This window comes from Chrysoperla carnea, chromosome 3, assembly GCF_905475395.1.
Source record: "Chrysoperla carnea chromosome 3, inChrCarn1.1, whole genome shotgun sequence".
NCBI lineage: Eukaryota > Metazoa > Arthropoda > Insecta > Neuroptera > Chrysopidae > Chrysoperla > Chrysoperla carnea.
Genome location: NC_058339.1, coordinates 69,816,530 through 69,839,625, shown reverse-complemented (window position 1 = coordinate 69,839,625; position 23,096 = coordinate 69,816,530). Strand labels below are relative to the sequence as shown.

Here is a 23,096-nt window from a genome sequence, read left to right as displayed (position 1 = left end):
TAGTTAATGAATGGTCCCCTAATCCCTATTTCGGTACTGCACACACATCCTTAAATTTGTCCACACATTTCAAGATTTTACTTTAATTCTTCTCAATTTTATTTAGGAATTTGTAAAAGCAACAGATATTCGAATCTCATTAGATCGCTTAAATACATTTGGTGATGAATTATTTGGTGATCCACGTGTATTACGCTCATACTTTTATGCAATTTCTGATATTGCAGTAGGTGCTCGATGTACATGCAATGGACATGCAGCTGAATGTGTTGAATCAAAAGGTAAAGAATTCATAAATAAACTTAGACTCAAATGTCAAATGAAAGTAAACACTAATCATCTCCGTTGTTAAGGCATGACCCAGTGTGTCGCATTTAAGATGAAGACACTCTCATATTTTCGTTATTTATAAGAATATCCACTTGAAACTTTGCACAGCCATACAGGGTGATAGGTTACATTTCTTAAGATAATTAACCGTAATCTGAACTTTAAACTCAGCCTACTACAAATTGATAAATAGGATGATTGATAGGTTCTTAATATTTATTCTAGCGTCAGAGAAGGTTAACAAAATTCGAATTTTTAATTTTTCATTATTTTAGTCTTTACTCAAAATTATTACAAGTTTAATTTGAATACTATTAAATTATCAATTTGTCCAGTTTTTACATTCCCAGACTAGTTATAAAAGTTTATTTTTTAATTTTGAAACTATAGTGTGCTATGAAATGTAAAAACTGGACAAATTAACTGAACTTGTAATAATTTTTAGAATGGACCAAAATAATGAAAAAAAAAAAGTGAAATTTGTCATGAAAATCGGTATATTGATATAAAATCTCTGACGCTAGACAAAATATTAAGAATCGGTCCTATTAGTCAATTTTTAGTAAGCTAAATTTAAAGATCAAATTTAGGTTGAGTATCTTAAAAAATGTAACTCATCACCTTGTATGACTGTACAAAATTTCATATTCCTATAAATAATGAAAATATGATGGTGTCTTCATCTTAAATGCGACACACTGTATGAACAATTTTCTGACAATAGAATGATAGACGGTAGTTTACAAAAATTTTAAAAATTAATACACAAATCCACTTACGTAAAATAAAATTGATGGTAATTTGATGAATTTATAATAAAATAGGTGCTGATGGTTCACGACGTCGAGTTTGTTTATGTGAACATAATACAATGGGTCCAGATTGTAATGAGTGTTTACCATTTTATAATGATGTACCTTGGAAACGAGCCACAACTGCTGATGCACATGAATGTAAACGTAAGTGAAAAAGATAAACAATAACTTTTTTTTTTGTAATTATTGATCAAACATTTTATAAACGAAATTTTCAAATATTTTTCATTTCACCAATAGTCCAAGATACCATAACAGTTACAAAGACGTAATAATTAAATAATCCGTTAACGCTCAAAATTTATTTACAGTGCGATTTTTTTGAATTTTTCTTTTTGAACAATTTTTTCTCTTAAGCAGTATTTCCAGCATGAATACACTTGTCTGCAGATTTGGCCTATGTTTTTTCACAGACTTAGAATAATATTGAATATATTAGCTGTAAAACTCACTGTCCTCCCAGCTACTTTTTACAATATAAAAAAATAATCTCGACAGAATTAGGAACGTAGGCATAATTATCTCTTATTTTAAAGCCCTATCCAGTTCTTAAACTTAATTTCTCATTAAACTCTGCCGAAAAAAATTTTTACCATAGCTTTAGCATAGGAACTGCAAATACCCTGCTGGAAATACCTTAAAAAATTTTTTTGAAATTTTAAATTTTTGTATTTATGTTACGCTCGGTAAATAATTTTAATTGAAAGTGCAAACTTTATGCGTATATAATCGTTTCGTGTCCTTCACGTCGAATTTTTGAATTTTGCCTTGTTTTTTCCGACGCGGTATTCAACAAAATTTCCAGTACAACAATCAAAATGAAAAAAAAAATTCTAATTTATTATCAAAATGAAACATTACAGTAAAAATTCAATATAAATTATTTCAAAATTAATTCCAAAAAATCTCACAAAATACCCACCATAATAGTGTAGGGCATATGAGCCCATCCAATAGGAAAAGGACACCGCGTAATTAGATAGGAAAATGGCTTTCTGTGAAACTTATTCAAAATGTTCTTCGGATCGTTCTATTCAAAAGTTCTCGCGGCCACAAAATTTTTAACGAGTAGTTTTCGAGCTACGGGTGACCAAAGCTAAACATTCACATAAACTCTAATAATCGTTAAAAATTGTTCAATAAACCATAAAAATCGTAAAAAATGTCGTTTGTTAAAAATTTCAAATTGAGAAAAATGTTGTCAAATCTAAATGAAGAGCAGTAAAAACAGATACCGTGAAGCCTGTAAAATATATAGGTACAAGGTCTGCAAGTAACTAAGTAAGAGAGGTAGAATCTTGAATATGATGCACGAAAACCTGCCACTATCTTACTGCCTGTAATGAAAACGCCTATGTGTCCCATACTAATATAAAAATCCGTTTTTGTTTCTTTTTGATTTTATATTAAAAATTCAATAAAAACGTTTATGTACACAAAATACCATAATAATTGTTGTACTTATTGTTTGTATCGTATGTGTATTTACTTTTTAAAATAAACCACTGCAAATGATTACACACAGGCTTATACTCTTTTTTTTATCTTAGACATAAAAAAGGCATATAATTTTTATCAAATATTTCAACCCTCTTCCCCTTTTCACCCCCTTAATATTTTCGGATGAGATGGGTTAATACGAAATTAGAATCAATACTTTTTGAACCTACCTAAAAATTGTCAATCTTTATCTATAGCAATCCAGAGCTTTTCTCCGAAGCTATAAAATGTCATACCAACTCGATTTGAGAATATTAATCCACCCCTTTCATCTTCTTAATATTATCAACTCGAAGTCATGTACCAGTTTTCAACTTCTTATCTTAGGAGAAAACCCCTGGAAACTTTTTTGCGTACGTCATACGGCTTGCAGGATTTTTTTTGCATGTTTGAAATCTACGTACTCTGAATAAATACCCAAATTTGAAAGGGAAAGGGGATTAAATTTCGTTTTAACCTGTCAATTACATTAACTTCTATTTATTATTTATTTTACAATAATGGGGATAGAAGTTTATCTTGTGTATGTTATTGTCTAACCTGGCATTTCTATATAAGGATACATCAGAGATCGCCAAGAGTAGGAGAAGAAATTGTAAATACTTATTACTCTACTATCAATGTTACCCAGAGTCAAGTTAACTCTCATCGAGTAGTTCTTCTTTGTCACAATTTCTTTGCAAATTGTTTGTTGTTGTTTAAATATTATAAACAAATTGTTTTTGCATATTTGTTTTATCTTTACGAGTTAGTTGTAGTAGGGTAGTCATACATCGCGATAAATCATGTAATTATGAATTATAATCGAATTCATACGCAAGAGAAAAATTAATATTTCTCACAATAATGCGCGCATTTTTGTTGTCTTTAAAATTAATTTGTTTATTAATTATTGTTTATATACAAATATGTTGTTGTAATTATTGGGATGGTATGACTCCATGGTTCAGTGATTCGGGTAATTTATTATATATATTGTTAAACTGTTTATTTTGCTAAGGTGCGTTTTTACGGTCAATTGCAATTTACTACAAATACGTAAATAAATTCCATATAAGGAAATTTATTCGTAAGCTCACTATTCTTGAAAATTTGATGTAATTGAAATCAAATATTAAGCCAAAATGTGTAATATTTTGAACTACACGGATGTAGAAAAAATCAAAGTTTCGTTTATACATACTTACTTTAAAAATTTACCTTTCGGAATTTTTTTGTAAAACTAAAAATTTTGAAATTTTTTTATTTACCAATTTGCTAAACGTTTAAAATAATTACAGTTCATATTAAAAAAAAAAAAAATTGTATTCCCGTGTGCCCAAATTATTTTCTTAATTTGTATAAATGAAATCGTAACCCGTTTCATACATATACGTACGTCTATCATACAAAAACTACGGAAGATATCGAGATGCAATTTTTTTTAAATTATTTTTTTATAATCTAGTGATCATTTTGAGCTAATTAGACTAAGAAGATCATAGGAAATTATTCCGATTCATACTAAAATACAGCTATATTAATTTTCAATATGATCACAAAACCGGAAGTTACTCAAATTCATACTACTGCGCCTACCGTAAATTATGTGTATTAATAATCTATGCCTATAAAATCGGAACTCGCTTCGTATCTATAGAGACGCGACTTTTTAATTTCTTCATAATGCGACAAAGAATTTGTAAATTAAAATGTATTTGCATAAGCCATGCTTAAATAATTTGCAAGTGGTAGATTTTGCTTATGATAAACTTTTGTACTGATGCAAACTTCTTCCTGTACTCGTACAAGCTTTCATCTACAAATTACACAAACATATAAACGCACCTTTAAAACAAACATTAGTCTCGAAAAGGCCGAAGGCAGAAGTTTTGATGCTGGTGATATACATGCCTCGTTCCCTATCCTTATTTTTATCCTTTTCATTTCTTACTTATATATAAATAAATTATTTTCCCTTTATTACCGAGCCGGAGGAAATTTTTCATGACCTTTCTTTATACAAATTGCATCTCGATCAAGATATACTAAAAGGCTATTTTATTGCAATTTTTCAAACTAAATTAATTTTTATTTTACAGCTTGCAATTGTAATGGATTCTCAAATCGATGCATATTCGATGAAGCACTCTACAATCGAACCGGTCACGGTGGTTACTGTTTAGAGTGTACAGCAAATCGTGATGGTCCAAACTGTGAACGTTGTCGTGAAAATTACTACCAACAAGAAGATGGTTTTTGTCGACCATGCCAGTGTAACGAAGTTGGTTCACGTAGTTTACAATGCGACCGGAAGGGTCAATGTCAATGTAAACCCGGTGTAACTGGCGAGAAATGTGATCGTTGTGCGGAAAATTTCTACGATTTTGGACCACACGGATGTAAACAATGTGGATGTTTACGTGAAGGTTCTTTAGACAACATTCCCAAATGTGATCCTGTCACTGGTGTCTGCTATTGTAAAGAAAATATCGAGGGAAAACGATGTCGACAATGTAAACCTGGTTTCTTTAATTTGGATGAAAATAATGAGTTTGGATGTACTCCATGTTTTTGTTATGGACACTCATCTGTATGTCGTATTGCACCAGGATACTCCCAAGTGACGTTACACTCATTTTTCGATCGTAGCAGCGAACGTTGGACTGCACTAGATGATCAAGGACGTAATGTACCCTTAAATTATAATGGATTAGTGCAAAATATTGGTGTTAGTGCACCAGATCGTGGTCCGGTTTATTTAATTGCACCAGATCGATTTCTTGGGGATCAACGAGCATCGTATAATAAAGATTTGAAATTTTCATTGCGAATTGGTGAAAATGGTGCTTCACCCACTGTTAATGATATCATTTTAGAAGGTTCGGGTATTTTAATATCGAATACCATATTTGGATTGTCCAACAAATTACCTAGCATAGAGGTATAAATTTCGAACTATACCCAATTCTTTTTTTATACGATAAATGCAATCTTCAAAAATGCATGTTAAATGACGCACAGCTACACTTCAGCGTGCTTGTAAAAAAAAAAAATATTGCCATAAAGACTTGATTTGAATTTTGCAAATTAAAATTCGTGTAAAAAGGAGTTGGGTCTATTTTTTTATAAAATAAAATTAAAACTACTAATTCTATAATACTTTTTTTCAGAACCAAGAATTTCAGTTCAGATTACACGAACATCCAGCATACAAATGGCAACCAAGATTATCTGCTCGTGCATTTATGGCTATACTAACAAATCTAACAGCAATTCGAATTCGTGCAACATATACACCCCGCGGTGTTGGTTTCTTAGATGATTTCCGTTTAGAATCAGCTCTTAGAGGTGCAGCCGGCGAAAGTGCAAATTGGATTGAAATGTGTGAATGTCCTGTTGGTTATGTGGGACAATTTTGTGAATCGTGTGCGGCTGGTTATCGACATTCACCAGCTTTAGGTGGACCGTTCACACAGTGTGAGCCATGCGATTGTAATAAACATGCGGAACATTGTGATTCGGAAACTGGACGTTGTAAGTGCGAACATAACACGGCTGGTGATAATTGTGAATTGTGTGCTAGAGGTTATTATGGTAATGCACTGATTGGAACACGATATGATTGTAAACCTTGTGGATGTCCAAATAATGGACCTTGTATACAATTGCCTGATGAAAAATTGATCTGTTTGGAATGTCCTACAGGATATACAGGTAAGAAATGCTAAGAAATATTAAACAATAAATTGTCTTGTGTTTTTATGTTAAACGAATATACATGATGGCTTTTTTGTAGGACCTCAATGTGATTTATGTACCGATGGATATTTTGGAGATCCTAAAGGTTTATTAGGAACAGTTAAAGCATGCTTACCTTGTATTTGTAATCATAATATCGATACTAATGCCGTTGGAAATTGTAATCGAACTACAGGAACCTGTTTAAAATGTATTTACAATACTTATGGTGAAAGTTGCGAACAATGCCTTCCAGGTATGTTTTAATAAATTTATTGTATTTTTTTTTAATTGTATTGGACTTGTGCCAGTTATGGTAAAAGAAAAAAAATTTTCTTTATGTATAAATAATTTTTTGTTTTATATATAGAATATCGCGTAATGGTCGCATTCATTTTCATTCTACTTGAGCGAAATTATCCTAGAAAATGATTCTTATCAAATCCAAACCAATTTTTTTCAAACAGTTCTAACAAAATTATTTCCTTACTGTAAAAAACTGCAAAAAAGTAATACCTTCAATTTTATCATAAAGTATTTACAAACTTTAGACCTAACTTATAACATCCTTAAAATATTTTCTTGTATAAAAAGTTAACCAACAATTTATATTTCAGGATATTATGGAGATGCATTAGCAATTCCAAAAGGTGACTGTAAGCCATGTAGCTGTTATCCACCTGGTACTCAGGAAGCAGACGATGGTATATTGATTTGTGATCAATTATCCGGACAATGTTTATGCAAACCTCATGTACATGGACGTAATTGTGATCAATGTGAAGTCGGTTACTTCAATATTGAGAGTGATGAAGGATGTCAGCCATGTAATTGCGATTCAATTGGATCATTTAACAACACATGTGATATACGTACAGGACAATGTTTCTGTCGTCCAGGTGTTACTGGGTACGTTACAAATACTCACATAATCTATTAATAATATTTGCTTGAATTTATTGTGAAATTTTGATAGACCAATTTCTGTTCATTAAAGAAAATTTGTTCTTTTACATTTTAGATTGCGTTGTGATAAGTGCGAAGAATACAAATATGGATTCTCACGTGAAGGTTGTAAAAGTTGCGATTGTGATCGTATCGGTTCATCAGGTCTTCATTGCGATCATACAGGACAATGCCCGGTATGCTTAAATATTCTAAATTATTTTTAATTTTGTTCATATAAATTTTCTTAATAAATTTTTTAGTGTCGCACAAATGTAGAAGGTAAAAAATGTGATCGATGCAAAGAGAACAAATATGACCGTCAACAAGGATGTATTGATTGTCCACCAGCGTACAATCTGGTACAAGAAGCCGTTCACGAACATCAAGAAAAGTTGGCTCGATTACAAGAGGTTTTAAGTGGAATTCGTAATAATCCAACTGTAATTGATGGTAGCGAATTTGATGAAAAATTGAAACAAGTTCAAAATCGTATTGATGACTTAAATGAACAAGCAAAACAAGGAACTGAAGGTAAGAATCATAACTTATTTACAATCATAACGAATATAAATTAAGATCGCTAATAATTTTTTTATGAACAGTGAATGGAAGAACTTTAACTGAACAAATTGATGATATCAAAAATCATATTGAAGCAATTGATGAATTACTAAACAGCATTAACAATAAGACAACAATCGTCGAACAGTACGCGGATATAGCAAGCAACAATGTAACAGAAACGGAAATTATAACCGCCCAAGCTAAACAAATATTAAACGTATGTAACAGAATAATTTAGAATTTAGATCGTTTGAAACTGCATAAAATTAAATGAAAGAAGTTATTTTCTAACTCGTCGCGTTTCGTCTGTTTTAAAGACACCTTACTAAATATAAGTCCTCTCTGAGGAAGTCTCAAATAAAGCAAAAATCTTGCAAATGAGCAACTATTTTTCAAAAAGTCTTCATTTTTAAATAAAACAATGTATAGACACCTTTTTTCCTATATTATTCGAATTTTTGTGATCTTTATTTTTAGGAAGCTGTCAATCAATTAAGCGTGAAAGGAAAGGAAGCATTAGATCGTGCAAATACAAAATCACGTGAGTATGGATATCAAAATGCAGAAATGGAAAATATTACACGTGAAGCACGTACAAAAGCTGATGCATTAGAAGAAGAAGCCAAAAATATTTTAAATCTTGCCAAAGAAGCTGAAGATGTATCACAACAAGCGTATAAAACAGCTAAAAGTGCTATTGATAAACAACAAAATACGAGGTAAAAATTAACCCACAAATTTTTAACATCAAACACAAAAGTCATCATCACAAAAATTGAGCATCTTGTTGCCCTTCTTCATTATCTTAGTATTTAATTGGAGATATCATTTTACCCAGTGTTGGATTTACAGCAGCTAGTGCCCAGTGCGGTAATATTTGAGATGTTAGCAAAAAAACTTTTTCTGCCCTATCGAAAAAGCTTTAAGAAGTTTGATCGCATTTAAAATATTAATAACTAATTTACATACTTTAAGCGCGGAGTATTAGGGTATGCATTTCTTTCGCCTAAAATGTTATTCTTTTTATAATATATAGTATATATTTTTTTTTTTTTTCGATTGACGTTTAATTATTCCAAACGTGGAAATAGTATATCCACTATTCATCACATTAACTGTAACAAATAAGTACAGAACTTTCATTTTCATGTTTGTTATTGATTAAAAATCAATAATATAGTTATAATAGAATAAATAATAGTTTTAAAAAATTAAAAAGCACGCTTTTGTAACTAGCTGAACTAAAAAGTAGCAAATAATTTCTATAAGTTTAAAAAAAAAATCATTTTATCGTAAAAAAGCGTGGGATGCTTTTTAAGATATTTAACTTTACCAATATCTGTCAATAATTTTCGGTTATGAATGGTTTTTTTCTTAATCACTCTATTTGCTTTTTGAGCCTATAGATATTATTTTTTACTTTTAAGTTCAGCTAGTTAAAAAAGCGTGTTTTTTTAGCTTTTTTTTTAACTTTTATTTTCTACTTTTAGTTCAGTTAGCTACAAAAGTTTTTAAGTTTTTAAACTATTTATAATGTTATGAAATTTTATCTGGACTTCCACCAGAATTATATGAATTATTTATATTATAAAATCGTTAATCCTAAAGTTTCTGATCCAAATAATTTGACAAAATTACTAAATTATTGTATTGTCATCGGTCCTGATAAGTATGGGAATATAGAATTTCAATTCAATCCGACGTTTTGAAGTGTGTGAAAATCGCGTTCAAAAATTCCTGTACACAGATACATACCCAGCTAATGCGTGTTAAAAACTTTTAACTACAAATGACGTATTTATTCAGAAATTATGCTCCGACCCTTCACTTAATTTATATAAGATATGGTGGCACTTAAGATAAATCCGGCCCTGATTTTGATATCAAATGTGACTCGCATTATAATTTATTATCATTTCATAAGACCAATTCAACAATCAAGAGAGATCTTTAAATATTATTTAATGCTTTTTATAGTGAACAACTTGGAAGTTTACGTGCGGAAATTGCATCAGCTAAGGAGAAACTCGAAGATACACAACGTTTGACAAAAGATGCTAAAAATCGTGCTCAAGAAGTTCACAAAGAAGCGTTAAATATCCTAAACGAAGTACAAGCAATAAATATACCCCAAGTTAATATTAAACAATTACAAAAAGAATCCGAATGGAAACAGGAAGATGTAAGTTTTTATATATTTTATCTGTAATATCTAAAATGCTAAAGCATTTTTCCAATCTGTTTACAGGCAAAGAATTTACTCGAAAATTTGGATAAGTTAGAAGACGACAATAAAGAAACAGTTGAAAATGTATTAAAATTAATTGAAGATGCAAACGATCTTTATCAAAGCGCTGAAGCACAACAACAAACCATTGACGAATTATTATCTGATGCTGACGATACATTTTTTGTTGCTGAAAACGCTGTACAAAGAGGCAATGAAACATGGCAACAGGCACAAGATACGTATCAAACGCTAAGTAATTATGATAATCAAGTTAATCAACATAAACAAGATGCTCAGAAAGCAATCGATGAAGTCGAAAGAATTCGAGAAGCATTGCAAGCAGCTCAACAACAAACTCGAGACGCTGAAAACACATTGAATAAAATTTACAAAGTTGCTGAAAATGCTAAAGATAATGCACTAAACGCACAAAATAATTATACTGAATTAGCAGCGGATACAAATAGTATGTTAGATCAAGCAAATGATCTAAAAACAGTTGCTGGAAAATTACGTGTTGAAGCGAATGATTTTGCTGAACGAGTTGCAGAAACTGGTAATACATTGAAAAAATTAGAAGATCAAGCTACAAATGATAAAGATCTTATATCAGAAGCGAAAAAGAAATTAGGCCAAGCTGGTAAATATTCATCGGAAGCTTCAAATCAAGTGAAAAAAGCTGTAAATGATGTGGAGGAAATTATTAAAATCCTAAATGATTTACCATCAATAACATCGGCTAATTTAGATGAATTAGAACAAAAATTACAGCGAGCTGAAAAAGAACTTTTAGAGGCTAATCTAGATAATCAAATACAAAATTTACGTGATGAAAAACAGCGGCAGGCAATATTAATTGATAATTATAAAAATCGTGTAGCACAATTAGAAAAAGATGTTGAAATTATTAAAGATATTAGCAACTCATTACCGATGGATTGCTTTAAACGAACCAAATTAGAACCTTAAGCTGCTAAAAAAAATTAATTTTTTACTTTTTAATAATAATTTGTACATATTTAAATCATATTAATAATAATTAAAATATTTTTCCTTCAAGAATTTTCCCGCCGATATATTAAAGCCATAATAATAGAAATACAAAAAAAATGATTTTCTTTTAGCCAATATATTGTATTTAATTAAACGTTTTTTTATAAAAAAAATATTTTATGAATTTGCGGTGCCAAATAAAAAAAAATATCTATAATATATGTATAAACAAACGTATATAATAAAAATTTACTACAAAATTTAATTCATTTACCTATTCCTCATGATTCTCGATTTTCAAGGTGTGGCTGGCACAGTGAACAAAAATCTGTCCTTGGAGTCAGACTCGGATTTACCATACATATAGAGTGGAAGTGACTAGGGCGGCAAATTTTGGCGCCCAACATTATTATAAGTGGAAAATTCCTGAATCGAGAAAATAATCGATTTGTACAAGTCTCGATTTGGGCCTAATATTGAACATTCTACAGTGTATTGTGAAAAACATAAACTTCTCTATCATTATTACCGAATCGTAGGGCTTTTAATTTTAAAATCACAATTCACTTTTGTTTCAACAAATATCTTCTAAGTCCAACTTGTTGCTGTCAGTTCGAAAAAGTAAACTTTGCACTTGTCCCTATGGCATGAAGGTAAGGTCTATTGAAGAAGTTTGCAAATTTTTGAATCCGAGTCTGCTTGGAATTTTAAAAACAAAATATTTTAAAACATTGTAATAAAATAGTAAAAGTTATTTATTTTTACTTTCTTGAATCAATCAATCCCTATATCAAACTTAATATATTGACATTCCTTCGATAACAAATTTTTGATTCACCGTGTCTGAGGTCTGGGGAACAAAAATCAGGGCATAGTGGAACAAGACAGGCATAGACTAAGAACCAATAATCTATGATCTGAGTGTTTTGCAGAAAAAATTCATCTTTTTTACAAGTTTTGATATTCAAATTATCTGCCTTACTTGACAGTTTTCTTGCTTTAACTAAAAAATCTACTATTCTCTAACAAATAGAGTGAAAATTTAATTTATTAGACCTTCAGTATTATATTTTCTAAAAGTTACGAAATCGATCCAAGAAACCGCCTTTTTAATAGAATTGTTTATAATATCTCAAACACTGTCCATCTAATCATTTAATGAACCCAATTTTTGTATTTTTTTTTTGGTCATACTGACCCTGCGTACTTAGTTAAACAAAATTGGAATACAAAATTTTTTTCTCGGTTTCTGGCAATTTTTTTAAAAAGAAAAACTCGAAAAAACCACGTTTTTGTTTCGAAATTTGATAAAACTCGTTATATCAAATTATATTGACCCAAAAATAATAAAATCGGTTCCATTTGACATTTTTTCGATTATTTTTTAAAATATCCCCTTAAATATATAGATTTTCGACACTATATCGAACACTACCCATCTAATTGCCAAATGGATTCAATTTTTCTGTTTTATGAATCCTTCTTGATAACTTTTCAAACATACCGATCCATAAAAAATCGAATGTCGGTCCAAATCATAAAATAGAAGGGTAATTTAGAAACAAATAAAACATTGATGTTGGAGAAAAATATCTGTTTATTGATAAAATTTATAAGTTATCAAATATATAATTAATATTTTCAATAATATACGACGTTATTGAATGAATTCAAGTTTCACAAACATGCCCAACACAGCTCTCGTTTGAAATTCTTCCAAATTTTACCTACTATTTTAGACATTGCAAAAATGATTTACTGCTATTTTTTTTTTTTTAAATTGAACTCTTTCGGAGACATATTTTGGTCATATTCGGGAATAATTGTATTTGAATTGTCGTTTTAGAAAATATATTAACATTTTAAAGAAAATTGGTCATGTATCTAGAAAAATGTCGATAATAAACAACAAAACGAAAGTTCTTTAAAAAAGTCAATAAATGCATACATAGATATAAACAATCTACATATCCCCCCAAAAATTTATTTCTTTAACAACGCTTAATAAAAAATATTTATTGATTAACCGCATTATCTGTTTCTACACCACTTTCAATTTCCTCCTCTTCTTCCACCTCATCATTTTGTTTTTTCGGCAAAGTATTTGAGAATTTCTTAAGTTTAGCAACAAAAAATCCATCCATATTATGTGTATGTGGATAATACCGCCGCGTTAAATTCATTGTTGGATGATATCGATGTTGCCGGTAATTAACAAAACCTTCAGTTCCAAATTCTAACCCAGTTGGTACTAATTTAACATTCCGTTTTCGCAACGCATAATCAACAACCCATTCATTTTCTTCTGGTAAAACAGAACATGTCGAATATACAATATAACCTCCGTTTGCTGATTTTGCGTTTGTACAATCGATAGCAGCTAATAAAAGTTCTCTTTGTAAATTAAAACATCGTTTAATATCGGTTTCATCTTTGTTGGTTTTTACACTAGGATCTTTCGCTATGACACCGGTACCGGTGCATGGAGCATCTAACAAAACACGATCGAAACCTTTTGTCACCGTAGGAAATTTACGACCATCCAATGAACAAATTACAGAATTTGTTATTCCTAAACGATGAAAATTACCTACAACGGAATGTAATCTTTCTTTATTTACGTCATTTGCTATCAATATTCCAGTATTTTTCATTAATGATGCTATATGAGACGCTTTTCCACCTGGAGCCGCACACATATCCAATATTTTTTCATTTTCTTGGGGTGCTAACGCCATTACAGGTAATAAACTTGATGCCCCTTGTAATATGTAATGACCTGCTAAATATTCGGGAGTTGCACCAATGGGTACGGTTGACGAATATACAACTAAACCAACTTTAGTCCATTTACCAATTGGATCCAAATTAACACCTCGATTAATTAAAGCTTGTGCCAAATCACGCCGACGAGTTTTTAAACTATTTGTGCGAATTGTAAGTGGTCGTTGTACTTCGCTAGCTTCAAGAAATTCAAGTAATTCGGATAAAGTAAAGAGTTGCAAAAATCGTTCAATTAAAAATTCATTATAACTGTAATATGCACACAGATCTTTTGTTAACAAACTAATGTAATCAGATCTGGGTCGATTTGGATCTCGTAGTCGTTTAAAATCTGATAATACCATTATAACATCTCGAATTCTTTGTTGAATTTCTTGTAAATCAACAACATGGTCGTCATTTTCATCAGGGAACACAAAGTCGGCTTGATTGTCAACGGCAGATTTTAATTCTTCTTCGGCTAGTTTATCATCTTCCATTTTTTTAGCTTTCAATTGTTTATTTGCTTTTTCAATTGGTAATTCATCTGAATCACTATCTTCGGATTCATCTGAATTTTCTGTTGTGTTGTAATCATCGTCCTCAACAGCGCTATCATTTTCATCGTCTTCGAGTTCATCAAGTGTACCTATTTTTACAGCTGATTTCTTTTTAAGTTGTAGCCAACTACTGTTTTCATCTGTATAACCTTTTGCCTTTTTCTTTTTGGGACTTTCTTCTTCGCTTTCAGCTTCTTCTTCCTCATCTTCATCACTATTTTCTTCTTCTGATTCAATTTGTTTTTCAAGTTTGCGCTTTTTGGCTTCATTTTTTAATTTGCTTTTTTTCGTTTGTTTCTGTTTATGATTTGTTACAATTTCTTCTTGATCAGATTCCTTATCGCTATCTTTTTTCTTTTGCTTTTCAAGTTTGCGTTTTTTCGCTTCGATTTTAACGTTTTTTTTCTTCGCTTCTTTCTTTTTAAGATTTGGTACGATTTGTTCTTCTTCTACGGAATCGTCAACATCTTCATCACTACCCCCTTGCTCTAATTCATTCTGTTCTTTCTGTTGTTTTTTTACTTTAAGCTTTTTAGTTTCATTTTTCAATTTAATTTTCTTGGTTTGTTTTAATTTACCGTTTATTTTGATTACTTTTTCATTTTCAACTTCATCATTTTCATCACTATCGTTCTGTTCGGATTCAGTTTTTACAACCTCTTTCTTCTGGTTTTCAAGCTTAAGTTTCTTAGCTTCATTCTTTAATTCAATTTTCTTTAGTCGTTTCTTGGCACGTTGTTTCTGTCTATGGCCTAATTTCTTTTTTATATCATCTTTAGATTCTGAAATAATTGTAATTCTCTTTAACTCAAATAAATAATCGAAATGCGTATTAAAATGAAACATATTTAACACTTACCAGTTAATTTTTTATCAAATGTTGGATCTTTTTGTTTTTTAGTTTTTCTACCAGGTCCACGTTTTTGTACAATAGTTTCTTCATCAAATTTTGCTTTTCGTCCCATTTTGTAAGCAAACACGTGTGTTTTAGTTAAATTTATTTTAACCTAAGATTAATATAATTGACAGAAATTTATTGTTCTTGAATCATTCAGTAGATGGCTAGTATTCATATTAGTGATGAACCGAATATTCGTATTCATATCCTCAGATATTCGCCGATTTAGAAAGATCTGTATTTAAATATATCTGTTTCTTGCTGAAATTGTTTGTATCATTTTCTTGCGATTCCAGCAACCAGAATAAATTAAAACTAAATTCGCAGAAAATATGCTAAGATTAGAACATTTTAACTGTGAGAATATAAAACAAAAAAATCGCTGTAAAGCATCGCATCTTGGAAGTCTATACAAATAAAAAACAATATTTTTATTTTTAACTGTGTTAACATTTTGGTCTTTTTTGATCTAAAATGATTGGTATAACTGGACGAAATTTATAGCATATAACAAAATATGGTAATTCGCAAAATATAGATCCAAATCCGCGGATCTACATTTTTGGAGATCCGGCACATCTCTATCATCGATATACGAATATAACCATAACCTACACATTTAAAAAAATACAAACCAAATAATTATTCTGTATTCACAAAATAATTTAAATTAGAAAAGTATTCTTTATTAAATGAAAAATGCCTACATGGAATCAAATTCAGTCTCAACTAAGACATCCAGCTAATCCTGTTGTCTTTTTCGATGTAACAGTTGGAACAACGGTAATTATAACTATACCCTTAATATATTTAAAATAAATTGATTTTTTCACGATATCTCTGTAAATTATTATTGATCTATTTTTCTATAATGTAGGAAATTGGACGTATGATCTTTGAACTATTTGCTGATGTCGTGCCTAAAACCAGTGAAAATTTTCGACAGTTTTGTACCGGCGAATATAAAAAAGATGGTGTTCCATTAGGTTTTAAGGGTGCTATTTTTCATCGTGTTATCAAGGATTTTATGATTCAAGGCGGAGATTTTGTTAATGTAAGTAATGATTATTTAAACAATTAGTTTTGTAAAATGTTTATAGCTTGAAATCCTATACGGCGAGTGGTACTTCAGAGCAATTTTAATTCATTTGAAGATCAATCTTACGTTGCATAATTTTTTTAGGGCGACGGTACCGGTGTGATGAGCATTTATGGTGGAAGTACCTTTCCTGATGAAAATTTTTCAATGAAACATGATGCTCCAGGTTTATTATCAATGGCAAACAGTGGAAAAGATACAAATGGTTGTCAGTTTTTCATAACGTGCGCTAAGTGTAATTTTCTAGATGGTAAACATGTGGTATTTGGTAAAGTAATTGATGGACTTTTAGTAATGAGAAAAATTGAAAATGTACCTACAGGACCAAATAACAAACCTAAAATACCTGTGACGATATTACAGTGCGGTCAAATGTAATATAGTTAATTGTTTTTGTAAGTGTGATTTGCAAACGTATTTGTATTTTTTTAATTTATTAATAATAAGTTTAATTTAGATAATAATTTATAGTTTTGTAATTATTTTGTTTCATTGCTATAAGGAAAGGTTAAATCCGGATCCGAGGGATGAGTAAGTACGGGCCCCTATCCCCAATCCTTCAAAAAAAAAAACAGAATGTAATATGGCACAATAATATATGTTTATTTTATGAGGGACAAGGTTATCAAATCTTAATTTGTTTTTTATTGAATCATTGAAATAGTCATCAGTCACAATGAATACGAATTTATGCCTCCAGATGTTAATTGTAAATAGAGAGGAAATACTCGTCTAATATTTGCCTTCAACTATTTAATTCGAACCTTAAACAATAAAATATTAAATAATTTATTCTTTCTCACATTAGAGATGCGCAAAATTCGAAAAAAGTTTCAGAACCAGGGTGTGACTTTCAACAACTAACTATGCTTTAGAAATTTTATGCTTTTAGAAAAATTTGTCAAACCACTTATTTTTTACAGTAAACATTTTTTTCTTGCTTCCGATTTACTGGTCCCTTTTCAGAACTCGGGCTCGGAGGGTTCCTCCCCCTCCGGTCGTGCCTGGTCAAATGATACATTAGCTGATTCATATCGGAATTTTCTTTTACCAAATGAAGTGGGTGATTGAAAGTGTGAATGTCTTCTAAAATTTTTCGCTCATTCGCTCATTAATGAGTAGAATCGCCAATATCTACTCTACAAACCTTCATTCCTCCATTTTTCAAAATCATTGAAAATATCACAAAATTTCTCATCAGAACGTAAGTTCTGACCGGTTGAAATTAAAATAAAGTTTCTGACTATAAATAATACTGACCCGTAATTTCCTAAGAAACTGGACCGGTTGAAATGGAGTGAAAATGGCTTAACCCAAAAAGGTAAAATTCAAAACAAAAAGCTTTTGTTTGAAACATTTCTTCATTTACTCAATATTTTTGCTACAGTTTCAGCAAAAAAAATTAAGTAATATTTACTGATATTTAAACTATCTTAATTGAATGATATTTCTTGCGTTTTTCCGCGGAGAGTATAAAGAATCAATTTGTAGTGATCATGATTTTATTGCAATCGACCACAAGACTTGAAATTTAGGTATTGAAAAAAAATCACGGATATCATTTTATGAGATCATAGGTTCAGATTCCATCCAAACAAAACCGTATCTAATAACAAATCATGCATTCTCATATTTTTAAGACGTCATCTTCATCTATCTTATGTCACTAATTCGTCAATATTGATCTAGCTAAATATTTTTAATGAATTATTGACCTTCATTGATAAAATTCTTATCTCTTGTATTGTTTTATTTGATAACAAAAAATTGACTGACGATATTTTAACCGACTTCAAAAAGGAATGTGGTTCCATTTTCAGATATTGTTCACTTTGAGTGACTCTGAAAAAAAATTCAAGAATATTGTCGAAGGATAAACATTCTCGAACAATAAGTGATAATCGTACATTTTCATTGCACACAGACCTCTTCTTAAATATTGAATCTATTTGGGATTTCTCAAAAGAAATTAAGGATCGGGGATTTTCATGACACATCCCCGCCCAAAGAATGTTGCTTGGAGTAACTCAAATCTGAAGCTTTGCTTTATGCTCTGAGTGTTTTAATAACTTTTAATGTCTACGAAAACCGCGAATACAGGCAACGAATATCCTTAAAGCAAAATTGTCGTGTACGTTCAAACACTTGACGTTTATAATATCCAATCCAGTCGAGGTAAGCCATATTTAGGGGAAAAATAGCACTGGCATCTCACATATCTTAAAGAAAAAATGGATTATTGTATATGGGATGCCGGTTATAACACTATTTTTAGCGAGATTTTAAAAATTAACTGAGCCACCAATGATGATTCTGTAAATCAATATAATTTTGCATTCCCTATTTTATGAATTAAGAAAACAAAAGTGATACTTATACACACACCACATGAGTGTAATATTTTTGAAAATTGGCAAACAGCCTTCACACGAGTGTATTTTATTTCTAAATATATACATATAAGACATATTTAATATACCGATTGTGTCTCGTTAGCCATATAAAATATATGAAGTAAGAAGTATGGACGTTCTTATGTATAAAACAAAGGGGGAATGTGCATTGTTTGTTATGGTTATGTGTTGCTGTGTGTGCTTGGTATTTTATGTGTACAATTTGAAGTGGTGAGTCTGATCAGCTGTGTTCATGTATACACATATACAGCCCCTCTTTGTTTTATACATAATAACGTCCATAAGAACTCTTCTTAATTCATATAATAATATCTGGATGACCGATATGCATATTTTTCTCTTTAGAAGACTACTCAAACGCCTCCTTTTTGTTATGTTATAATTTGCATTGTATTTCATTAACTACGTTATACACCAATAGATGTCAGGCACAGTCCTATTTTACATTGTATGTTTAAATTTTTCATGAAAAGACGGATAAAACGACATTTCTGATAAATGAAACCTAGCTAGATCGACTTATCGCCCCAAAAAACCCCTACATACTCATTTTCATGAAAATCGTTGGAGCCATTTCCAAGATCGTTGATATATATATATATATATATATATACAAGAATTGCTCGTTTAAATATATAAGATAAGATAAATGGCTAACGATATAGTTTTAGTTTACAAACAGTATATATATACGCCCAAGAGAGATTCTAGCCTTAAAAATCTGCAGCTCATTGAAAAATTTATGTCAAAAACTATTATAATAAAATTGCCACATGGGCAACGATGGAACTTATAAACGCGTTTCACCATCTGCCTCATTCGTGTACGCACCAGACACAAAAATATTGTGTATCTAAAAGTGTATCCAAATACAGCTAGTTTTGAAATAAAATTTTATGTTTCACAAGCTAAATCAAGTGTGCATCACTATCAATAAAATGGTAAAAACCGGTGAATACGTCATACATAACAAAAAAAGGATCATGTAAATTAATATAAATAACTATTTAAATGAATTTAATAAGAAAACATTTATGATTCACTCAAAAATTCGTCTACACTATAATCAGGGCTATAACGAGGGTACACAGCGCTTGTGGCAAATATTTATATTGCACCTTTCCTTAATGAAATGGTAGTTCAAATGAATTTTGTTCCCTAATATTTTTGAATTGTGAATCAGACAGTTTTTTTGGTGGCATTTTACCCAACAAGAGTTTCAAGATAATTATTTACAATAGGTATTTACTTTTACTTACCAGGAATTTATAGAAAATATTTTTGTGTCCACATTTTGCCATTCCATATTATCATAAAAGTTATGACATAAAACAGCCATTGCAATAAAATTTTGTATCTTTATATTATAAGATATATTTGGAAAATTCCCTCAAAAATCGTTTTTCCCAGAAATTATGACATTTATAATATTGTAATAATACAGTTTGTGCATGAAAAAAAGATATATTGGCGTCTTTTATATGATTCACTATTGACTTTTTGTTTTACGTAAAAACAGAATTTTTGTTTTTCGCCTTGATATCTGTTGGAGCGTGCCGTAACTACGACCCTGACTATAATAGCCTTTTTCTAATCAAATATTTTAAAATTCATGTAAACTTTTTTTATATAGATTATAAGTTTTATGATATTTTAGAGAACATTAAATATATCGATTAGTTTGAAACGTTTTAATGTAATAGTACTTTATTAAAATAAGTTTTACGTAAATTCTAAAAACTGTTACACTGAGTTCATAAATGCTACAAAATCATAGGGTCTGTTTGAATGAAAAACAGTATAATCGTGTGCTCTCTGGTAATTTAGCACTTGTTAGATATGTTTTCTGTAATAATAAAGAGATAGATAAGGTATGGATTTGTCAAATATACCGAAAAAACGATCGCAAACATTGTTCAGCTGAGCATGCAAAATGCATAAACCATGCGAAGCGAAAAATAAATAAAAACAATATTTATAAATATTGGCACAATATTTTTTAAAATTTTATTTGAAAAAATATGTCATTTTTCGTTTGTTATGTACATAAATAGAACTTTCATAAAATAAATAATAAATAAATATATAATTATTTATAATCAATAATCAACAGGAATCACACAGAATCATAAAACTAAAATACAAGAAAGTTGTGTTCAAGTTTTACATCTTCGAGGTTTCTACCATCGACGATAACTGTATCACTTTGGTTGTAGGTTTACCATATCGTCGTTGTGCCTCTGTTATAAACGCTTTTTCCATTTGTTTCACTAATTGATCAAAGAATAAATGTGATAATTGTGAATATAATAACGACCGGAATTGAAACGATACAGCAAAATCGATCACACATGATTGTTCGTTACTTTTTAAACCAGGCATAAATTTCCATGCAGTTTCTAAATAATCGAATAGTTTTCCGTCTGTGCATACGGCTTGCACCAAATACGGTCGACGTAATGTAACACTTGATGTGTATCGTTCATGTATAGGTGGAAATCCTATCGCAAGATTTGCTTTAAGGAAATCATCTCTTCTCACTATTATATCGGATTTATTACAAAATGGTAAAAATTCTTTGTATTTTTCCACATCTGAGACCACTGTGTACATTTGTTCCATGGAATACCTGTTAAAAATAAACATTAAATTTTAGTATTGTTTAAGTTTTTCCTTAAATTATAGCTATTTTTTTGTATTCATAAAATACCAAATTTAATTAATGTTAAATTTTAGTATTTTGTTTAAACACATTTTTTAGAATTTCAGATTAAAGCTACATGTTTACGATTAATTAAAAAAAAAATTAATGCCTCAAGTGTGCCTATTTGGGGTGCCAATATTCAAGCCCTCTTGTTTTATGTCAAAATATTATGTGTTTCACGGTTTTTATAGCATTGAAATTCAGTACAGCCTCCCCAAATTGAGATAGAGGTATAAAAATCGGTATGTAGGTTGGATTAGTATCAAGGATGTGCCTTTTGCTGTATCAACTACCCATCCCAGCTTTTTATGTCGTAATATTATATTTTTCGCTGTTTTTTATTTTTTATTTTTTTTTTATTTTTTTTGCTCTAAACGTACATGCGCTCCAAATTAATCTTGAGGGTTGAAAGTCCGTATAAACTTGGGTTAATGCCAAGGATGTGCCTTTTTGAGATATAAAAATTCCAGTTCCCCTTATGCATAAATTGTAGTTTTTCAAAAATTTGCATAAATGTCACATCAATAAATAGCGTCTTTTAATAAAAAAAGTATATAATGAGAGGAAAATATGACCTTAGTGATGGAGCTCTGTTGCTCGCAAGTTTTTTATAAAACAGACAACAGAAATTTCTTGATATATAAATTGTTTCCTTTTTACAATTTAAATTTATTTACTTTAATAAGTTATCTATTAATATTTATTAATTGATTGTAAAAAAGATTGAAGAATACACTTCAAATGAAGATTTTAAAAGCAAATCTTGTTATCGTGACATCATCCGTTTGGAATGTTATGAATATAAAAAAAATACTATTTTCAAAAATAATACAGTTATTATTTTTGGCGCCTACGAATAAAAAAAATATCAAACGAGTGAAATTGTGAAATTTTTTTGTTTATGTCATTAACATTGAAGCATCTGACCATGACTGACGTCATAATAAATAATATAAAACGTAAATTTTTTCACTTTGGGGCCTTAAAAAATAAATTTTTCAAAATTTTTGTACAAAATTTGTTTATTGGGCAAATATTTTATTTTATTTCGGTATAAATTTATCATGCAAATATTTGTAAAAAAAAAATATGGTAAAACTCTTACCCCACCAGTTTACGGGCATTATATTCTTTTTTTCGCGAACCTAGTTGTGGATTAATAAAATGCCTAATAATATAATCAGCCACTTGATGTTGCTGCCATTTGCTTAGTAGGAAATTATTCCTGCAGAAATAACAAAATTTTCAATGATATGTTATAAATTTTTCAAGGTTGCATCATTAATCTTATAATATTGTATAAGTTATCCAAAAGCCTACCTCAAGCTCAAGGTGAGTGTCTTCTTTAAATGATTATTTGAATTTGAAATAAATCTACCACTAGCCATTAGAGTATTTTACTAAATTTTGTCACTTTTTTGTTATGAACTAAATCATTTATACACACACGGAGTCTTGAGTTGACTATCACATTTTCAACATTTTTTTCAAAGTCAAACAATCTGACGTTTCAAATAAGAATGAATATTGAAATTGAAAAGCACCACTTTTTGCGCAC

General features: G+C 30.1%; 4 protein-coding genes across 4 annotated transcripts in view; 2 read left to right on the top strand and 2 right to left on the bottom strand.

The window, feature by feature from the left end:
* Positions 1-11,230, top strand: part of LOC123294472 (laminin subunit gamma-1) — a 28,450-nt gene extending 17,220 nt beyond the window's left edge. Inside the window, exons 4-15 of the mRNA XM_044875515.1 lie at positions 107-281; positions 1,155-1,289; positions 4,727-5,568; positions 5,798-6,341; positions 6,424-6,621; positions 6,983-7,274; positions 7,387-7,507; positions 7,574-7,844; positions 7,916-8,094; positions 8,355-8,596; positions 9,855-10,059; positions 10,126-11,230. Of these exons, the coding sequence (XP_044731450.1) occupies positions 107-281; positions 1,155-1,289; positions 4,727-5,568; positions 5,798-6,341; positions 6,424-6,621; positions 6,983-7,274; positions 7,387-7,507; positions 7,574-7,844; positions 7,916-8,094; positions 8,355-8,596; positions 9,855-10,059; positions 10,126-11,076 (4,155 nt within the window). The 3' untranslated portion in view covers positions 11,077-11,230. The remainder of the gene's footprint in view (positions 1-106; positions 282-1,154; positions 1,290-4,726; positions 5,569-5,797; positions 6,342-6,423; positions 6,622-6,982; positions 7,275-7,386; positions 7,508-7,573; positions 7,845-7,915; positions 8,095-8,354; positions 8,597-9,854; positions 10,060-10,125) is intronic.
* A 1,495-nt stretch (positions 11,231-12,725) lies between these two features.
* LOC123295575 (probable 28S rRNA (cytosine(4447)-C(5))-methyltransferase) lies at positions 12,726-15,531 on the bottom strand. Its single transcript, XM_044876980.1, has 2 exons — positions 15,283-15,531; positions 12,726-15,205 (listed from the first exon to the last, which is right to left on the bottom strand). The coding sequence occupies exons 1-2, from the start codon at positions 15,386-15,388 to the stop codon at positions 13,116-13,118; spliced, it is 2,196 nt and encodes a 731-aa protein (XP_044732915.1). The 5' UTR covers positions 15,389-15,531; the 3' UTR covers positions 12,726-13,115.
* Positions 15,532-15,890: 359 nt separating this feature from the next.
* LOC123295017 (peptidyl-prolyl cis-trans isomerase H) lies at positions 15,891-16,878 on the top strand. Its single transcript, XM_044876215.1, has 3 exons — positions 15,891-16,104; positions 16,199-16,375; positions 16,505-16,878. The coding sequence occupies exons 1-3, from the start codon at positions 16,021-16,023 to the stop codon at positions 16,796-16,798; spliced, it is 555 nt and encodes a 184-aa protein (XP_044732150.1). The 5' UTR covers positions 15,891-16,020; the 3' UTR covers positions 16,799-16,878.
* Positions 16,879-20,930: 4,052 nt separating this feature from the next.
* Positions 20,931-23,090, bottom strand: LOC123295505 (coenzyme Q-binding protein COQ10 homolog B, mitochondrial-like). Its single transcript, XM_044876879.1, has 3 exons — positions 22,859-23,090; positions 22,644-22,763; positions 20,931-21,463 (listed from the first exon to the last, which is right to left on the bottom strand). Exons 1-3 carry the CDS (start codon positions 22,924-22,926, stop codon positions 20,998-21,000), a joined length of 654 nt encoding a protein of 217 aa, XP_044732814.1. The 5' UTR covers positions 22,927-23,090; the 3' UTR covers positions 20,931-20,997.
* Between the last annotated feature and the right edge of the window lie 6 nt (positions 23,091-23,096).

What these genes read in the sequence shown, in the direction of transcription:
- LOC123295575 (XM_044876980.1), bottom strand. Translation starts at nt 15,388, where the DNA reads ATGGGACGAAAAGCAAAATTTGATGAAGAAACTATTGTACAAAAACGT. An exon ending in ATTTGATAAAAAATTAACTG is followed by an intron (nt 15,206 to 15,282) that starts GTAAGTGTTAAA and finishes CAATTATTTCAG; the next exon opens with AATCTAAAGATGATATAAAA.
- LOC123295017 (XM_044876215.1), top strand. Translation starts at nt 16,021, where the DNA reads ATGCCTACATGGAATCAAATTCAGTCTCAACTAAGACATCCAGCTAAT. An exon ending in ATGTAACAGTTGGAACAACG is followed by an intron (nt 16,105 to 16,198) that starts GTAATTATAACT and finishes TCTATAATGTAG; the next exon opens with GAAATTGGACGTATGATCTT. An exon ending in AAGGCGGAGATTTTGTTAAT is followed by an intron (nt 16,376 to 16,504) that starts GTAAGTAATGAT and finishes TAATTTTTTTAG; the next exon opens with GGCGACGGTACCGGTGTGAT.
- LOC123295505 (XM_044876879.1), bottom strand. Translation starts at nt 22,926, where the DNA reads ATGGCTAGTGGTAGATTTATTTCAAATTCAAATAATCATTTAAAGAAG. An exon ending in ACACTCACCTTGAGCTTGAG is followed by an intron (nt 22,764 to 22,858) that starts GTAGGCTTTTGG and finishes TTATTTCTGCAG; the next exon opens with GAATAATTTCCTACTAAGCA. An exon ending in AATGCCCGTAAACTGGTGGG is followed by an intron (nt 21,464 to 22,643) that starts GTAAGAGTTTTA and finishes TATTTTTAACAG; the next exon opens with GTATTCCATGGAACAAATGT.